At 43.3% G+C, this 20,114-nt stretch overlaps 1 protein-coding gene across 7 annotated transcripts in view; it reads right to left on the minus strand.

Annotated features, from left to right (window-relative positions):
- Positions 1 to 3,185: 3,185 nt before the first annotated feature.
- LCP1 (lymphocyte cytosolic protein 1) overlaps positions 3,186 to 20,114 on the minus strand; it is a 97,188-nt gene continuing 80,259 nt past the window's right edge. For all 7 annotated transcript variants that reach the window (XM_043891921.1, XM_043891919.1, XM_043891923.1 and 4 more), the window contains exons 12-16: positions 19,036 to 19,150; positions 17,854 to 17,987; positions 10,683 to 10,806; positions 7,391 to 7,515; positions 3,186 to 5,346 (exon numbers count right to left, since the gene is read on the minus strand). In XM_043891921.1, the coding sequence (XP_043747856.1) occupies positions 5,214 to 5,346; positions 7,391 to 7,515; positions 10,683 to 10,806; positions 17,854 to 17,987; positions 19,036 to 19,150 (631 nt within the window). In that variant the 3' untranslated portion in view covers positions 3,186 to 5,213. The remainder of the gene's footprint in view (positions 5,347 to 7,390; positions 7,516 to 10,682; positions 10,807 to 17,853; positions 17,988 to 19,035; positions 19,151 to 20,114) is intronic.

Below are 20,114 nucleotides of genomic sequence, written 5' to 3' on the forward strand. Positions count from 1 at the left end.
TGGGCTGGCAGAGATGTACTGCATCACACTCCCTAAGCAGCGCCAGCATTTAATCTGAGAGCACTGCACATCTTGGGGGCAGGGGGACAGGGAGCAAAGGTTGATGACAGCTCCACAGCTGCTGGCTGACGAAAGGCAGAGTGACTGCGGGGAAGGTGGGCCTTGGAGCCACCCAGGCACACCGGGAGTCCAAGGGGCTGTCTCTTGTGTATTAAGGATCAGTCCAAGGTGGGCTGGCTTAAGGTGGACTGAGTTTCCATACTTTTTACAATCGAGACCATAGCTGTGCTCCAAAGGATGGACTAGATTGTGTGTGTGTTTTGTTATTTAGTTGCTAAGTCGTGTCTCACTTTTTTGCGACACCATAGACTGTAGCTGGCCAGGCTCTTCTGTCCATGGAATTCTCCAGGCAAGAATATGGAGTTGCCATCTCCTTATCCAGGGGACTTCCCCACCCAGGGATTGAACCCCTATCTCCCGCTTTGGCAGGTGGGTTAGTTACCCCCGAGTCACCTGGGAAGCCCGTGTGCTTAGGGCGATAAAATCACTAGATTGGCTGAGGCTTGAAAAGCCCCTCTAGTCCAGTGCACTGCCTCAGCCAGGCTCAAATGGCATAATTTCCAAACAAACAGGAATCCATCCCCTTCTAAAAACTCTGCCAAAAGGTCTGTTTCGCAACTTTTCTCCCAATGACTTCTCTCTGCTTGGCATCTCTCACGGTCAGGAAACATTTGTTCACGTCTAACACAAATCAATTTTAAAAAGTTAACCAGCTCTCATTGAAAATCTAGTAAGTCCTTGGCACTGCTGGGGATGTGAACATGACGGGGCATGGTTCCTGCCCACTTCTCACTAGTTGGAGCTCGACTCTTCTGTAAAATGTTGCTAATCTTTTCTTCAGAAATAATTTCCCCCCTGAACCCCCATAGGCTCCCCTGGTAGCCCAGATGGTAAAGAATCTACCTACAATGCAGGAGACCTGAGTTTGATCCCTGGGTGGGGAAGGTCCCTTGAAGAAGGGAATGGTAACCCACTCCAGTATTCTTGCCTGGGGAATCCCAAGGACAGAGGAGCCTGGTGGGCTACAGTCCATGGGGTCACAAAGAGACGGACATGACTGAAGCGACTTAGCATACATGCACATAAGCCCCCACACTTCATTTATAAATTTGTTATAGCAATGATCACATTCTGCTTTTGATTACATTTTCCCTGTGCATATTATCTCCTTGCTGGATTAACCTGCTTTAGACAGAAAATGGAGAAGATGGGAGGGGTTCAAGCCATCCTAGCTCAGGGTTCTTCGTCAAATACTTTGAGAAAATTTCAAAGGAGGATATAAGTGTTACTTTCCAATGTTCAATACCTTTGACAGAGCAGAAGCTTGATTAAGTACCTGTTAAATGAAAATGAACATTCTGAGCACAAGAAGTGGACATAGTCTTCGCTGTGGCTTTATTTGCTGTAGCAAAGGATGGAAACAACCTCAATATTCATTCCTTTATGGGCCACTGGTTAGATACAGGTTGGTACATCCATATGACAGCATACTGTGCATCTGTTGAAAAGATCGAGGCAGGTCTCTATTTGCTAACATGGAGCAATCACAAAGGTATGGTGTGAAGAAAACGCAGAATGTCGTGTATGGCATGCTAACATTTCCAGTAAAAAGTTGTGTGTGTGTAACAAGAGCACAGAATGTGTCTAGAACGATACAAATTGAAGGACTGGGGCAGAGGGAGTGGTGGGTCGATAAGCCAGCTCTCAGGGGATAAAAACCCGATCTGTAGAGTCTGATTATTTCGGCGGTATAAATACCCTCAACCTGGCCAAGTTCAAAATAATATGTTCCGACAACTGGGCTAACTAGAACCAATATGAGCTGGCTTCAAAGACACAGCGGTGAGAAGGTGGCAGGCTTTCCACTTGTAGAGCTTTTGGTACAATTTTACTTTCTGATGTCATACTTGGATAGACTAAAATGTAAATAATAAACTCTTAAATTTTGAAAGGGACTTCCCTGGTGGCCCAGTGGCTAAGACTCCGTGTTCCCAATGCAGGGGGCCCAGGTTCTACCCCTGGTCAGGGAACTAGATCCCACATGCCACAAATAAGAGTTTGCATGCCCCAACTAGAGATGTCATATACTGCAATGAAGACCTGGTGCAGCCAAATAAAGATTTATCTCAAAAAAATAATCATGAGATTACATGGGTTAAAAAAGAAATGTAACTAGTGGGATGTCCACTAGAGTGAAAAAATAAAAATGGAACTAGCATTAAAAACCTAAAAAAATCTTTTAAGAAAAATTGTCCTGCTTTGATTGCTATATTCCAAGACTCTTAGTTTTCTTCCCTTGATAGTATTCTGCTTACCTGTACCTGTTCAGTCCTCCTGGTCAGGACCTATCACGGCAGTCTTAAATACAAAAGACAACACTTAGCATTAGTAACCTCTCGATATGTAGGGAAGGCCACTATCTTGAAAGTGTAGCAGCTGCAGGAATATTAGGCCAGAAAACAGCCATCTCCAAAGAGTGCTGCTGGAGAAGCTGGGACACACAGCTTAAGCACAAGAGCCCAATTTTCCAGCAGCTGTGTGGGTGAGGGACACCTCGGGAAGTCAGGATGTAACCAGGCCAAACAGCAGACTGCCCGAGAGAGCTAGTTACAGCAGAATTCTTCAGCCCTCTGAGCATCCTCTGCATGCATCCTTCTTCAGCATCACCCCCGCCAGCCAGTGTGAGGCCCAGACTAGGGAGGAGACGCCAGGGACCGCCAGCCCCAAAGATTCCTCCTCAAATCTCTTAGAAGCCCATTCACACCAATCCCCAAGTCTGGCTTTTGGGCCCAAGTGGGTTCCATGTGTTTCTGAGAATTTGTGTCTTACCTTTCATTTCAGCCTCCTCTTGGTCCGACTCCCGCCAACTTACTCTTCAACTTTCAACTAAAATATTTCTCCTTTGGCGGTTTCCTCTGGGTAAGCCCATCTCACCCTGCCCTCATCAATTACTCATAGCACCTGTCCGTGGATTTGTTTTTCCTGATCAGTCTCTCTCAATCAGCTGAGCTCAAGGCCTGCCTCATTTATGGGCATATTTCCAAAACCTGGCACACACAGGCCCTCAGTGCATGTTGGCTGAATGAATAAGTTACAGTACACGCTCATGAAACCTTCAGAAGACGTCTGATAAGGGGAACATTTTATTTGGAGAGATCTTGATTGAGCATTATTTTATCTTCATTTTCCATTAAGGCAGTAACATTCCTCCTGGAGGCAGATGGGGGGAGAACTGTCTGGGGGCTACATTAAGTGCAGATTAAGACAAAGCCAACCACTTTGCAATCAGATGCAGCAGAAATACAGATTATGGGCTGGGAGAAGCCATATCTCGGCTTCCTGAGCCCACTGACAAGGAGCAGACCAGGGCAATGCATTTCAGTCGCTTTGAAAAATGACTAAGTTCCACTACACACCACCCCTAAAGCAGATACCTCCTCCATGAGCCCTTCCACCATGACAGAAGGGGTCTGGCATTGGTGCCCAATGCTCTGTTGATATTTAGCCTTTGGTAAGTTTTCAAGGAAACTGCAGTCTATTAGAACTGCTCAAGAGCACTGAGTTCCTTGGGTTTTGTTTAGGAATTCTTTAAATATCCAGTAAATTAACTCTTCATAAAGCAACTGTGCCAGTTCCTAGCCAGCTTGACGCCTGGCTAGGTATGTGTGTATGTGAGTGTGTTGGTGGGGGTCAGGTTTGGGGTTGAGGTGGGGGCACTGTTCACTGGCACATATGACCCCTGGGAATTTGGGGGTACCAAAAAAGTAAACATTGATCCTATGGCCCGGCAGACATCACATGCACTATGATCTAACAGCAAATGAAATCAGAGCAAGTCAGTTCCCAGTCACCAGATATTTAGCCACACTGTAATAACTAGATCTAATGAAAGCATTAGTCACTTAGTTGTGTCCAACTCTTTGCGACCCCATGGACTGTAGCCAGCCAGGCTCCTCTGTCCACGGAATTCTCCAGGCAAGAATACTGGACTGGGCTGCCATTTCCTTCTCCAAGACCTAATGCTGCTAAGTCACTTCAGTCGGTTCCGACTCTATGCGATCCCAAAGATGGCAGCCCTCCAGGCTCCCCCATCCCTGGGATTCTCCAGGCAAGAACACTGGAGTGGGTTGCCATTTCCTTCTCCAAGACCTAAAACACAGGGCTAAATACACAAGAGAGGCAGCACCTGAGATCAGAAACTTTGTTATGACTCCACAGTACCCTCTAGTGGTTTGCTGCTCAATGACACCCTCCTTGAACATAACCCTAAACCAACAGTAAGAATTTATTTGAAGGCACGCTATTTAAGATAGTAGACCTGGTCAGAGCCCAGATCCTAGAGTTAAAAACAGAGGGCTCCTCATTGACTGCAAAAATAAAATCTGATGACATCTGGGACCCTAGCTTTGAGAAAATGTTCTGATGATAAGTCTTAGTTCTGGAGGTTAGCAGACACAGTTCTGAGAAAATGCTCTGATGATTAATGATCTTAGGTCTGGAGGTTACCAGACGCTCTTGGGGACCCCAATACAGCCTGATTTGTCAGATGACCCAGAAGGCCCAGAGAGGAGGGTGGCCAGCAGAGGTGTGCCACAGAGAGGGCAGGTTCTGCAGAGGTGGAGAGCAAAGTCACAACAGGTAGACACAGGTGGAAGGGCGGCAGGAAGGAGGCTTGTAACAGAGCAAATGATGGCCTCCAGAAGCCAGCTTTAGGGCTGGTTTCACGATTCTCCCCTCTGATGATTCTCCCCTCCTGGTTCTCACCCCGAACAAGAAGGCAGACAATGTAAGCTGGTTTGAAAGATTATGTTAAAATGAACTACATTTGAGGCTTCTATACCCGACTACATGGCAAAGGCAGGAAAGGTGCCTGGGAAGTAAGATCTCTTTTTCTCTACATTTTCAAAGAAGCAATCAATTCAAAGATAAAAAAAATATTTGTAAGAGACTGGCTCTTTTGCAAAGAATAAAGCACTTTTTGTTAAATACACGAAGGCTACTTGGCTGAACAGACATACATTTTTTTTTGGAACCGTGTATAATGTCATCAAGTTGAAACTTTGGAATGGCTGACTCCTCCCGTGTTTCCTGGGAGCACCCGGCCCTGAGCAGCCAGAGACCCACGCACACCCCCCCGGCCCACCCGCTGGGCTCTACACCCTCTTCATTCCTTTCCCCATGAGGCAAGCGAACACGGTCATGACCATCTTGGGGTTCACTTCCACCAAGTCTTCTGGAAGCGCATACACTCTCGCTCCAATTTTTCGGGCCATAGAGATGGCATACCTAAAAGAGAAAAGAGGAAGGATGAGGGGAGCCTGAGCAAGTATGAAGGGGACCCCACAGGGTCAGAGTTACTGTCATTCTATTTAATATACACTATATACTCTATGAAAGAAAGTGAAAGTGTTGGTCACTCAGTCACGTCTGACTCTTTGCAACCCTATGGACCGTAGCCCGCCAGGCTCCTCTGTCCATGGAATTCTCCAGGCAAGAATTCTGGAATGGGTTGCCATTCCCTTCTCCAGGGGATCTTCTCAGACCCAGAGATCAAACCCAGGTTTTCCGCATTTCAGGCAGATTCTTTACCATCTGGGCCACCAGGGAAGCCTTCTATACTGTAAACTATCCACTATGCCGAGGTCACTCCTGGTGCGGCTGGAGCCAATCAATCACTGGCTTCCTCTCGAGGTTTGTGGGCAAGTCTTAAATTGACAAAGCTCCCAACTCCATCAAACTTGCTGTCCAGCCTTATGATAATTACCAAATGTATTATTTGTCCTTAAAGAGCTTCCTAGCTCCCACCACTTTTGGTGCTTATTTGCTTGGGCTCCACTGTGGCAGAAAAAGTCACAGACTTGAACAAGAGTGTGTGCTAGGGAAAGACTCCAGACTCCACTTCAGCTACAGAACATTGTTTAGAAGGCAGAAAAAAAGAGGAAAGGCATCTGTAATACCATGACCCTATGCATCAATTCTTTCTTTATTTATTTTTTAATCTTTTTTGGCTGCAAGGAATATGGGATCTCAGTTCCCTGACCAGGAATCAAACCCATGCCCCCTGCTTTGGAAGCTCAGAGTCTTAACCACTAGACCTCCAGGGAATTTCACCCTACCCCCCATCCATTCTTTTCTTCCTTCTTCCATTCCAATTCTTGCCCACATGCATGTGTATTTATTTATGCTACTATAATAGTAGAATAACCAGAGTTTTATATTACACATTTTTCACATAAGATTACCATAGCTGCATCAGAATATTTTTGCTCTGTTTATAGTTACAGGAAGATAGTTTTATTAGTTGTAGTCTACTTGCAAATGAGCCCACACTATTATTATCTGGCAGTTCTTTTATTCTGCTCGTTCGTTATCTAGCAACCTCTTACAATGGCTGCTCCAGAGATTCTTCATTCCACCCAAGGCCCCGTGACTCCCTCCACTCTTCTGAAATAACTTTACTCATACTTTAGTGATCACATTAATCTAAGAGCTCCAGGCAATAGTACCCCATTCTTTCTCCTTGTCCATCTCTCAGTCACTTCCTCTATATTAATGATTAATGAAGTACAATTAATTTTTCTGTTATAAAATATAGAGGAAAAGTTGCTCAAAAATAAGAAAACGGAACTTTAAAAAAAATGCATGATCTTGCCACCATAGCCATTTTTAGGATTCTATATTTTGGACTTCCCTGGCGGCTCAGACAGTAAAGAATCTGCCTGCGATGTAGGAGACCTGGGTTCCACCCCTGGGTGGGAAAGATCCCCTGGAGATGGGAACGGATACCCACTCCAGTAAGAATACTGGAGAATTCCACGGGTGGAGGAACCTGGCGGGCCACAGTCCATGGTGTTGCAGAAGAGTTAGTGACTACACAACCACCACCCTCACACTGTGTGTAACAAGCAGCAGCTGCTCTCAAACCAGTGAAGACTCTGGCCTTGAACCCCACCGTTGCCCAGGCACATCCATGGATATTCACAAATAGGGTGTTTAACTCCGCACCCACCATGTACAAACTCTACTCAGGAAACCTCCTATAGATTATGATAAGGAAATTAGTGTTATGAAATTGTAGGCTTGCTTATCAGTTGGAAGTCAATTGTTTTCCATTTCAATTGTTATCAGTTGTTTTTTTGTCATGTTCCCTCTCACACCTGGAGCCTTAAACTGTCATTGCACAGTAGGAAATATAAGGGTGATGGGATGCAATAAGTCATGAGAAGAAAAAGCATCAGTAGTGAAACGAAATTGTCTGCATGGAGGCATGGGCACTAGACCTCACAGCTACCCGCTCCTTCCCTCCCTGACCTCAGCCTTGTTTACATACTTTGCGTTGTTGAGTTTCTCTTCTTCGTCCAGGTTCTCCGTCTTCAGAAGGTCATAGTTAATGGAACCTGGCTGAATGGCATCGATGAGGTCAAGGACTGGCAGGCTGGTGCTGATCTTTGGGTCCTGCACGGAGAGAAAGCGTGGGCTTCATCAGTATGCTCCCAAGTTACTCCTGTTTGGCTCAAGGAGAGTGGGTGGCTCTTTTCATTTTTTGGTTGCTCCATGTGGCATGTTCCCTCATAGCTCAGTGGGTACAGAATCCACCTGCAATGCAGGAGACCCCAGTTCGATTCCTGGGTCAGGAAGATCTGCTGGAGAAGGGATAGGCTACCCACTCCAGTATTCTGGCTTGGAGAATTCCATGGACTGTATAGTCATGGGGTCGCAAAGAGTCAGACAAGACTGAGCGACTTTCACTTTCACTTTCCATGTGCCATGTGGGAACTTAGTTCCCTGACCAGGGATGGAACTTGTGTCCCCTGCATTGGAAGTGCGGAGACTTAACCACTGGACCACCAGGAAAGTCCCTTCTCTTTCCTCTTAAATATGAAATATATACGTCCTGGTCTGGGAAATGCCACAGTGTGGCACACGGCGTTACAAACCAAGTGCTGTTTCTCTAGGGGGCGTCAGTAGCTTCCTGGTGGGTCACTATGCAGAGGAAACCTATTGTCTGCCAACAGTCAGGCAGTCGTTCACTCAGAGCTGTGAATGCACAAAACTCTGCTCTCTCTCTTGGGTACCTGTGAGTACAGACAGGAAGAGGCAACTGCGTGTCCCCATCTGAGCATAGTCAAGTCTAAACACCTCATACCTCGAGGGTCCAAATCAGAATCAATTCTAACCAAGAAACAAGATGCTAAGTCTCCAGCACAGGCCCTCTGCAGAGGTACAAAAATATTAAAAAAAAAGATAGGAAGGGTAGGGACTTCCTTGGTCGCGGTCCAGTGGTTAAGACTCTTCCAGTGCAGGGGGTATGGGTTCGATCCCTAGTCGGGGAACTAAGATCCCACAAGCTGTGCAGCATGGCCAAGAAATTAAAATGAATGAAATAATAATAATAAAATAACATAAAAAATAGGATGAGTCCCTTTTTACTTATTTCTGGGTAATACAAGTGAAAGTCGCTCAGTCGTGTCCAACTCTTTGCGACCCCATGGACTGTAGCCCACCAGGCTCCTCTGTCGGTGGAATTCTCCAGGCAAGAATACTGGAGTGGGTTGCCATTTCCTTCTCCAGGGGATCTTCCCAACCCAGGGATCGAACCCACGTCTCCTGCACTGCAGACGGACTCGTCACTGTCTGAGCCCCTAGGGAAGCCCAGGTAATAGAAGTCCTACTACGAAATTAAAATCAGTACATATAACCATACTCTCATTTCCATTATTAGCCAGAGCTTCTATCTCCACAAAATTTTTTGGTGAAGAAGCACAAGGAAAGCAAAATGGAGAGACTGGAGTTTCAGCCTCTTCCCTACTTTCTTCCCACAGTCGTGGGCGGCTGATGGCAGCGAGATGATGGTGAGCAGTCAGCAGCATTCATAGGTGAGGGGGAACCAGGACTGTTTCCACAGTGGCTAACGGGGGGTGGGCTATGCTCCTTTTTTGAGAGGTTTCACTTAAAATCCCAGTCTGGTGCTCTGTGATGACCTAGAGGGGTAGGACAGGGGGAGGGGAGGGAGGCTCAAGAGGGAGGTGATATATGTTTAAGTATGGCTCTTTCACATTGTTGAACAGCAGACACCAACATAACATTGTAAAAAATAAAAAACAACAAAAATAAATCAATAAAAAAAAGAAAAAAAAAAAAGCAATGTGGGGCTAATTTGGCATTTTCCTTTCATGTTTTTTTTCTTTTTTTGACCTATTCTGTAATGACTTGGTGAGAAGACAGGAGAAAATTCACCCTGGGCATCACAAGGAGAAAAGAATTGTCAAACATTCCTAAGAGGAACACCCCAGAAACTGCCGGGTAATGCAATGGGCTGTGTTCCTGTAAAGTGGCAGCTATTCTACCAAGAGACGCACTCCCCGGGACTGTTTAACCATCGGGTCACTGCCATGGTCACGTGACCTACAGACACTCTGCTCCAGAACCCCACCTTGCAGGGAAAGGAGCTTCCCCCGCCTAGTGGCCACCACCTGCAATTACTAGCTGTGACTTCAGGAGTTAAATGAGCCCCAGATTCCTCACTATACAATCAGGAAAATGGTGGGACTTCCCTCCTGGATCAGTGGTTAAGACTCTGCGCTTCCGTCACAGGGGGCACAGGTTCGATCCCTGGTCAGGGAACTAAGATCCCACATGCCACGCAAAGCGGTAAAAAGAAAAAAAAATCAGGAAAATGGTAAAGCTATCTTTATGATTTCTGTGAACAAGAAGGCCCTGGTCCTCAGAGTGCAGTCCATCCTGGGAGCGCCCTTCTTCACCGCCTTCCCTGATCTCTTTCTGGAAAGATTTGCTCATGTCGATCACCAGTCTCTGCTCAGCTCTTCAGACCAGACGAACAGTAAGTGGAGGGCTGGCTCTTTCCTGTGCTGAGCTCAGAGTCCAGGCACCGCTGGTATAGCCCAACCCAGAGATACACCCCCTGCCCTTTCTGGGAGGGGAGAGACTTTCACTCTTCTCTTGATTTTGAAGCAGAGGATCGACATTATGACAAACTGCCTCACTCACCCTGTTAATATAACTCTGAAGGGGTCCCTCCCCCAATCTTGACCTTTAAATCAAGAAAATGTAGTTATGATGGGACGCCGACACTATACTGTGGATCAAGTGCCCAGGGCCCCTGAGGAAGAATCCAGCTAATGTTTAAAACATGAGATAAGAAATGTAATAAAATATAATGCTGTTATTAATAAAAACGGGATTTGGATACAAGTACACAACTGCTTTTTTTCTCAAAAAAAAAAAAAAACAAAAAAACCCCATGAGAGTTCTTCTGGCATTTTACATTTCTCCATCAACATGTTAACAATCTGAACCATGGAGCTGTGCATGCTTAACAAAATACTATATTTTACATTACTTTGGAAGAACAATGCCTAAAATCCCTTATAAAAAATGACTGGATTTTTAAAACTAATTATTAGGGAGGAAAATGGCAAGAAATTTGTCAATGAAACGGCCTATGAACATCAAAACAATATAATGGGTCATTCAAGCAAAATCAAAATGGGGAGGGGTGCCTCAAAGACCTCATACTGAAGGTCACTCTTAAAGGCAGAGTGAAAGCAATAAAGATAAGCATAAAGCTCAGGTGGCCGCGAGCAGGAGACAAAGCACATTACCTTGAAACTAGAGATGGATGAATTCTTCTCCGCTTCCTTCAATGTTTCATTCACCCAGTTGACAATAGTGTCATCATTGACCTTCTGCCCACCTCCAATTTCTTCAAGAATATTCAGTGTGTACCTGAACAAAACCAAGCATGATTTCTGGAGAAAATTCACTAAAGAATTCACAATTGTATAGCACAGGAAACTCTTCTCAATACTCTGCTGCTGCTGCTAAGTCGCTTCAATCATGTCCGACTCTGTGCAACCCCACAGACGGCAGCCCACCAGGCTCCCCCATCCCTGGGATTCTCCAGGCAAGAACAGTGGAGTGGGTTGCCATTTCCTTCTCCAATGCATGAAAGTGAAAAGTGAAAGTGAAGTCACTCAGTCATGTCCGACTCTTAGCGACCCCATGGACTGCAGCCCACCAGGCTCTTTCGTCCATGGGATTTTCCAGGCAAGAGTACTGGAGTGGGGTGCCATTGCCTTCTCCATCTCAATACTCTATAATGACCTAAATGGGAATAGAATCTAAAAGAGCCTGGATATATGTATTTATATAACTGAATCACTTTGCTGTTCAGCAGAAGGTAACACAACATTGTAAGTCAACTATACTCCAATAAAAATGTAAAAAAATAAGAAAAAGAATTCACTATTCACAGAGTTGCCAGCATAGAAGTTTTTATTTTTTATTTTTCCCTGTCGCAGAATATGGCCTGGATACCATTACATTTGAGGAAAAAAGAATATGTAATAACACTAGTTCCTTTTAGAATAACAAAATAGACCTTTATATGTAGAGTGTGATGCAGAGCAAATACCACCATCATTGTGGGAAGGGAAAGCAGAAGGGAAGCAGGGAAAGAAAAATGAAGCAAAGGTTTTGAACCAGTGGTGCTTTTCTTAAAGGAATCATGAAAATCAAGGAACAATTCAATGTTAGGCAAGCCCAAGCACATATATTCAGACAAGACTATCATTCAAAAAGACATATGCACCCCTATGTTCAGAGCAGCACTATTCACAATAGCCAAGACATGGAAACAATCTAAATGTCCACTGATAACGGATAAAGAAGATACACACACACACACTGGAATACTACTTGACACAAAAAGCATGAAATCACACCATTTACAGCAACATGGATGAAACTAGAGATGATCATACTAAGTGAAGTAAGCCAGAAAGAGAAAGACAAACACCATATGATATCACTTATATGTGGAATCTAAAATATGACGCGAATGAACCTATCTACAAAACAGAAACAGACTCACAGACACAGAGAGACTTCCGTCTGCCAAGGGGGAAAGGGGTGGGGAAGGGATGTATTGGAAGTATTTGGGGTTAGCAGATACAAACTGTTAATTATAGAATGGATAAACAACAAGGTCCTACTGTATAGCACAGAGAACTGTATTCAACATCCTGTGACAAACCATAATGGAAAAAATATGAAAAAGAATGTATAAATATACATATATATGCATATGCATGTATACCTGAATCACTTTGCTGCACGGTAGAAATTAACACAACGTTGTAAATCAGCTATAGGTCAATAAAAAAAGAAAAGCCCAACCAGCTAACAAAGAAAAAACATAAAAGTCTCCTTGGTATAATACAGAAGTAGAAATTAATCTCTAGTTAATCTCTAGTTTGAGAGTAAGAACTGCCTTTGAGACACATGATTATGAGAAGTGTGGTGGTGGGGAACGTTACGATGCTTCAAGCTCTTAAAATTCCAGGGAGCGGAGAAAACTCACCATTCCCCAAGCTGATCCCTCTCAAAAGGGAAATAGAGAGGCAAGCAGTGAGCAAGTGGGCAGGTCGGCTGGCCTCACGGTTCAGTCTTGTTAAGGGTGAAGGGGAGGTGGTCAAATTACCCACGAAAGACTAGGGTTTCAGCGTGCGTCGTCCAAACTGAAATTCAAGTCTCCCGCCTGTCTGGAGGGTCTCCCTAAATGAGGTCACCCTCCGCCCGGGGTTTTGCTTACATAATCCATCAGGTATCTCCCTCCAGTTACTGCTTCTGTGGAAAACACCGTGCTTCATGATCTCCCACACGGTTTTCAAGTGTTATCTCTGAAAAAGGAGTAATGACCCACTTTCTTCAGATGAAAGCACTTCCCCATCATTGGCGATGGGAAGGAAAAGAGCTTCTGCAACTTTTCTTTACCATAAAATAAAATGGGGGGGGTACTTCCTTGGTGGCTCAGTGGTAAAGAATCCGCCTGCCAATGCAGAAGACATAAGAGATGTGGGTTCAAATCTCTGGGTTGGGAAGATCCTTGGGAGGAGGAAATGGCAACCCACTCCAGTATTCTTGCCTGGAAAATCCCATGGACAGAGGACCCTGGCAGGCCACAGTCCATGGGGTTGCAAAAAGTCCAACTCAACTTGAGAGACTGAGCACGTACGCATGTACATGTATTGTTGATTCACTTTGTTGTATAGTAGAAACTAATACAACTGTAAAGCAATTACACTCCAATAAAGATTAAAAAAATGAAATGGCCCCATGAGTCCCAGCTGGGCCTCATCCAACAGCAGGGGATGGATGGGATGTGGGCCTGAAGGGGCTGTGATTATGACTTTCATGCTTTCCTGCCATCAAACTCGTGGTTTTATTTATATAACATGTGACCCTGAGGGGCCCAGAGTGACCCTAGCTGCTCTGCTTTTCACAGACCTATCCCCAACTCGCTGTCCACAGCCTAGTTGATTTGGAGAGAATTCCCTCCTTTGCCTGCCGCAGACTCGCCTTCCTTTGCTGGAGTCTACTGTTGCTGTCTGCTGGCAGTCTTCTTGCCTCAGGCTTTTGTCTCCAAATTTATACACATGCAATCTGCCAGCTTTCCAATCTGAGACCAATTTCCAAGCTACCGAGGGGGAAAGGGAGGTTTAGGCTCTCATTTGTTTTTAGGGGGAAAAATGACATGCCATTTATTGTACAGATAAATGACCAAATTAACACATCTGTGCAAACCAGTGAAATAAATTTCAGCTAGAACTGGCTCTAAATTTATTAGATCTGTTAATATGTGGCACACAGAGAAAGAAAAAAATTCCCTTCTGCTGGAATTTACATAATTATCAGTCATTTCATCACCTTCAACAGTAAGGAATTTATCTATCCATTTTCTTATAGGAAATTATTACTATTATTTTTTAATCTTTGACCATGCCACACAGCATGTGGGATCTCAGTTTCCTGACAGGGATCAAATCATGCCCCAAGCATTAGCACCTTGGAGTCTTAACCACTGAACGACCAGGGAAGTCCCCTCAATTGTTGTACAGTAAAGAATGAGAAATAGGACTTATTAATCAGGAAGAGACTCAGCTCAAACTAGCCCTTGTTACATATATACCAGCCTTAAACTGTGATGTTAGGTCACATTTTTATAAAACTTTCAGAACAAAGATCATATTACAAGGTGATTTTCAAATATTATGAAATTCAAAATAGAATAGAGTTGGTCTGAGTATTTTTTTGAGTCACTAAAACAAAATATCAAAGATGCTTTCATCTTCAGACCCAAGAGTCAATTTAACTGTGACAACTAGAAAGACTTTGGTTTTCAAAGCAATCAGTACCAAAAGCCATTCTGTTAAGAATTAAACATATGCGGGAAAAAAAATAGTGGGGAGTTCAGAAGGCTTTTCTGAAAATACACTGGTAAGGACAGCTCTTAGGAATTTTCAGCAAAGTTCTAGATACAGGCAGTGTAACAGGGACTAGAGTTAAAGCTGCTTTAGCTCTGGTGTTCTCTGTGCCAGAGAAGCCTATGACATCCGCCTTTGATCATTAAAGAGATCCCAGTTGAGAAGAGGGTAATGGAACATCATACTTGATAAAGCAAATGTAAATCAGGTAGTGATTATGATCACTGCTGATCACCCTCCATCACCTGGGAACACTGACGTAAGTACTCTGAGGACCATTATAGATATTAGGACCTGCAGACAGTGGCCTGGGAATAGAGCTTCTGTGCTTCAGGAAATGACAAACCTTGTCTCTGCCATTACCTGGTTAGATATAATGTAATGTGACATATGGTTTCTGGGGCTTCCTTCCAGGTAGAAAAATTAATTAAGTCACTCTAACATAGGTTCTAATTAAGGAATGGAAGACTTCTGCCTGCTCAGGGCTATCAGTACCGGAGGCAAAGAGCAAAGCATGTAAAAGTGAACTAGTTAATGCTTACAGCTTTGCTATCTAGAATTCTCCCCAGGCTCATGCTTTTGTACCAAAAATTGTTTACTTTTCTCATCATTTATCTTCCATTTGTTTATCTTATTATATTCTACTATTGATTAAATAATTTATCCACAGAGCTCTCACATTAATCAAATTTATATTTGGCTCTAAAAGGTATGCACACGAGTTTGAGTGAACTCTGGGAGACAGTGAAGGACAGGGGAGCCCGGCGTGCTGCAGTCCATGGGGTTGCAAAGACACAACTGAGCGACTGAACAACTAAAAGATATCTAAAGATCTCTGTTATAGAAGTAGCAGGAAATTCTGCTTCTGGTCATGATGGAATAACAGGAACCAGACTGACCCTTCTGCCTTAAACACATAAAACAGAATGAAAAAATATAAAATGGTGTTGTCTAGACTTTGGACAACAGGAAGCACAAAACAGGGGTCCCTGAGAGAAGGAAAACGAATGTGGTGAGCCCTAAGATTGTCCCAGCTTATTGCACAGAGAATTCCCAGGCTGCAGTGCAGGGCAGGAGAACTCAAACAGAGCATGACAGTCTCGATGAGCTGACGGGACACAGTTGAGAACTCAAGGAAACCATGGTGCTAGAATGTGTGTGGCGGAACAGCAGAGAGAAGAGAGCTGCCTAGAGAGCAGAGTCATCGAGAACAAAAGCTCCAGAGATCTTCAGAAGATCTACCTCGAGTGCTTAGCAGAGTGCTACTTGGTGCATGCATTTGAGCAAATTACACTGAGGCTGGGAAAAGAACTTGCAGAAATGAATGGGCAGAGCAATCCTTGGAGTTCACACAAGCGTGGGATACATCTGGCTCCCACCAGTCAGAGTAGACAAATCTCATGATATATGGAGCATCAAGTAAAGTACTCAGATGATATTATCTCAGTATTGAGAGGCAAAATTAGCTCGAGATTAAGATTTTAGGTAAGCCCCCAAAGGATCAAATTGTGTTTAAGTAATGTAACTGCATCCCACAAGTCCATCCTAAAGGAGATCAGTCCTGGGTGTTCATTGGAAGGACAGGTGTTGAAGCTGAAACTCCAATACTTTGGCCACCTGATGCAAACAGCTGACTCATTTGAAAAGACCCTGATGCTGGGAAAGATTGAGGGCAGGAGGAGAAGAAGACGACAGAGGATGAGATGGTTGGATGGCATTACTGACTCAATGGGCATGGGTTTGGGTAGACTCCAGCAGTTGGTGATGGACAGGGAGGCCTGGCGTGCTGCAGGTCACGGGGTTGCAAAGAGTTGGATACGACTGAGCGACTGAACTGAACTGAACTGCATCCCGGGACAAAATTCCAAGAATATTTAAAGGAATACAGAAATATCTAGCAAACGGCAAGGTAAAATTCACAATGCCTTACATACGATGAAAAATCAGTAGGCATTCCAGGAAGCAAGGAAGTATGACCCATAGTGAGGTTAAAAATCAATCAATAGAAACAAAAACAGCAGTTATTGTACTTATATTCTATATGCTCAAGAAGGTTAAGGAAAGAGATATATGAGATGTCAAAAAGACCTAAATCAAATTTCTATACATGAAAACTATAAAGTCTGAGATGAAAAATATATACACCAAATGCAATTAATGGTAGACATTGTAGAAGAGAGTAGTGAATTTAAGACAAGGCAATAGAAATTATCCCAAGTGAAAGAGAGAAGAAAAATGAAACGTAAAGGAAAAAGATGATCTGAGTATCAATGAATTCTGGGACAACTTCAATGATCAAATACTTAAAGGTCCTGAAAAACTAGGGTGGGTGGGTATAGGAGTCAAATTTGAATAAATAAAGGCCAACGTGTTTCCAAATTTGATGAAAATTGTAAACCCACAGATGCAAGAAGCTCAACAGACCTCAAGTGCAAGAAACACCAAAGGACATCATAATCAAACTACTTAAAACCAGTGATTAAGAGAAAATCTTGAAAGCAGCCAGAAAAGAAAAGACATGACCTACAGAGGAATAATGGAGAAGTTAATGGCAACCCACTCCAGTATTCTTGCCTGGAGACTCCCATGGCCAGACGAGCCTGGCAGGCCATGATCCACAGGGTTGAAAGTAGTCAGACACAACTGGAGCGACTAAGGACTGAGGAACAAAGGTAAGAAGTACAATAGATTTATCATTGGAAACAATGCAAGCTAGAAGACAGTGAACACTACCTTCAAAATAATGAAAGAAAAAGCTGTCAACCTAGAATTCTACACTCAGATAAAATACCTTGCAAAAATGAAATAAAGACTTTATCAGACATATAGAAGCTGAAATAATTCCTTGCCAACAGATCTGCACCACTAGAAATATTTCAAGTAGAAATCAAATGGTATCAGATAGAAATCTGGATCTATACCAGGAAAAGAAAAGCACCCAAAATGACAGATATATAGGTAAATATAGCATATTTCCCCTCTTGTTTTGAAAGTCCCTTTAAACGATAAGTGACTGTATTTACATCAGTCAGTTAAAAGAGGATGGGGGAAAAACGTATCTTGTTAAAACTAATCAAGAAGCTGTACTACTATCTGGAAAAATAGCTTTTAGAGAAAAAGAGTATCATCAGGCATAGAGGGTCACTCCACATGAAAAAGGGTGATTCATTAAGAAAACATAACAACCTGAAATACTGATGAACCTGACAACAGAATTTCAAAGTACCTGAAATAAAACTGATAGAAATGAAAGAAAAAACAAACAAACAAAAAAATAGGACACACCCAGCCCCCCCACAACATTCCTTTGGGTTTAAGCTTAGCTTAAAATATAGTTTTACTGAATTAAATCACATTCCTGAAATTTGCTGGTACTTTTCCAGATTAAAAAATACATTCAATCAAACCAATACAGTAAAGCAATCATCAATTAATAAAAAATAAATAAATATAATTTTAAAAATAAAGAATACATTCAATAAAATGCCATTACCCTGAGCTGTATTACCTTCTCATTAACTGCCAGACCAAGGCCAACGTTAGGGTGCGGTTTCCTTCATTGAGATCTTGTCCACCAATGCCAACCAGGGAGAACTTTGCTTGATTCTTCCCCAGTTCCACTGCATAGTTACAATTCTCAAGCTGTTAATGAGCAGGAAAGGAAACAATCTAATGTCATCATCTCTTTGATGATAAATACCAGAGGAAGTAAGATGATAAAAATAGACACAAAATGAAATAATAAGGTCAGATTGAATAATCTCTCAAGTCTCTAGTTCTGCAATTCTAGGATTCTAAATTAGTCAAATAATTTTCCATCTTTTAAAAAAAATTTATTTGGCTGCGCCGGGTCTCAGTTGCAGCATGCAGGATCTGGTTTCCCAACCAGGATTGAAACCCCAGACCCCCTGCAATGGGAGCTTGGAGTCTTAACCACTGGACCAGCAGGGAAGTCTTATTTATTTATTTCCACCTTTTCTTAAACAGAACCCCTCACTTTCATCAAAAGAAAAAAAAATACTCATAGTGTACCAGGTGTAAAGCCAAAATGAGTTATGATGATGACCATTTTCATGGCTCTATCCCATGACATAACTAGAAAGCCATAGTAAATAACCTGTCTATAATATCCCTAGGATAGTTGAATTTGTAGAGATTGACCTAGAAAATCCAGATCCTGTAAGCACACAGTGAACCGACATATGGGATGGGTGTTCCCGTGGCTGCGATTCACGGACTACTGGGTCACAGGGAAGATAAATGGTGGGAAGTGTTCGTGCCACTCCCGTGGTTGTGGCTGCTTTTACAAAACAATGTGTTCTCACTAGACATACTATTTGTACATGTCAAACTGTTAGCACAGGTTTCGATCCTTTAGAAAATTAGAATGAGGATCTTGCTGGAGGGAAAGGCACCCTGCAGCTCTGCTTGCTCTAATTATCTTAATTAGAATTTTTACATCATGACGCTTAAAAACATCCAACACAGAATTATAAATAAGCAATCAACTGAAATAATGAACTCCTTTTAATAAAAACCACTCAGGTTTCTGATTGCTGTACTCTGAAGTTAATCCCCGGATAAACATTTCTGATCTGAGCTTGCCTTCCTGATAAAAGTATTCACACGGTGCTCTTGTGGGCTTAGGACTTTACCTGACGACCAGAACCTCACAAGAGTCATCATTTACCTTCTTCATGTTACCCCCCAGTTTGGGGTATGGTGGTTTGTTTACTCTGTTCCAATCAACAGGGACTTTAATCTTTTCATAGAGCTGGAAGATGACCAGGGCATCTGATAAGTCACTGGATGAAGACAAACACAAAAGAATTCTCAGATACCCAACATTTATGAAGGGCCTGGAGCGGGCCAGGCAGTTCTTCATACGTGAGTTCCAGGAACATTCCCAGCAACTTGGCCACATTGGTATCAGTCCCTTCATCTTTAGAGGGGAAGAAATTTCTGACTCAGAGAAAGGGAGGGAGCTTCCTAGAAGTGTCCTCCAGATGTGACCATGAATGCCTCCTCAGCAGAAACATACATCCTCCAGAAAAATAAACAGCTCCAACAAAGGGCATTGGAGACACGCCCACAGACTGAACATTTACCGTTTGGCCTGCCTGTGAGCAGATCTTGGGTATACCATAAAGTCGATTTGTTCTTTTGCCGCTGGATTATGATTTTTGTACAGTAAGTCCCCAACATATGAGCCTTCAAGTTGCAAACTTTCAAAGACGCGAATGTATGTTTGCATGTCCAATCACGTAAGTCGGGGCACATGTCTGGCATACATTGCATGTGCCTGCACCCCCTACAAGTGGCTATGCTTCTGTGTACTTTCCTTCACAGGTTTCCCTGGTGGCTCAGTGGTAAAGAATCCACCCGCCAATGCAGGAGATGTGGGTTCCATCCCTGGGTTGGGAAGATCCTCTGGAGAAGGAAATGGCAACCCACTCCAGTATTCTTGCCTGCGAAATGCCAAGGACAGAGGAGCCTGGCGGGCTACAGTCCATGGGGTAACAAAGAGTCGGACACGACTGAGTGACTGAACATGGAGGCGGATGAGCATATAGAGTACAGTATCTTTATTTCTTGCCTGTCCACTTGATGCCAGCCCCTGCGAGTCAGCTTTTGCACTGTACCACAATACTTCCCAAGGTACTGTAAGATTTAAAATGTTTTTCTTTATTTTTGTGTTTGTTTTTAATGTATTATTTGTGTGGAAAGTATTATAAACCTATTACAGTACCGTACCATATAGCCGATGGT

The sequence above is a fragment of the Cervus elaphus genome, chromosome 30 (genome assembly GCF_910594005.1).
Source record: "Cervus elaphus chromosome 30, mCerEla1.1, whole genome shotgun sequence".
Lineage (NCBI taxonomy): Eukaryota > Metazoa > Chordata > Mammalia > Artiodactyla > Cervidae > Cervus > Cervus elaphus.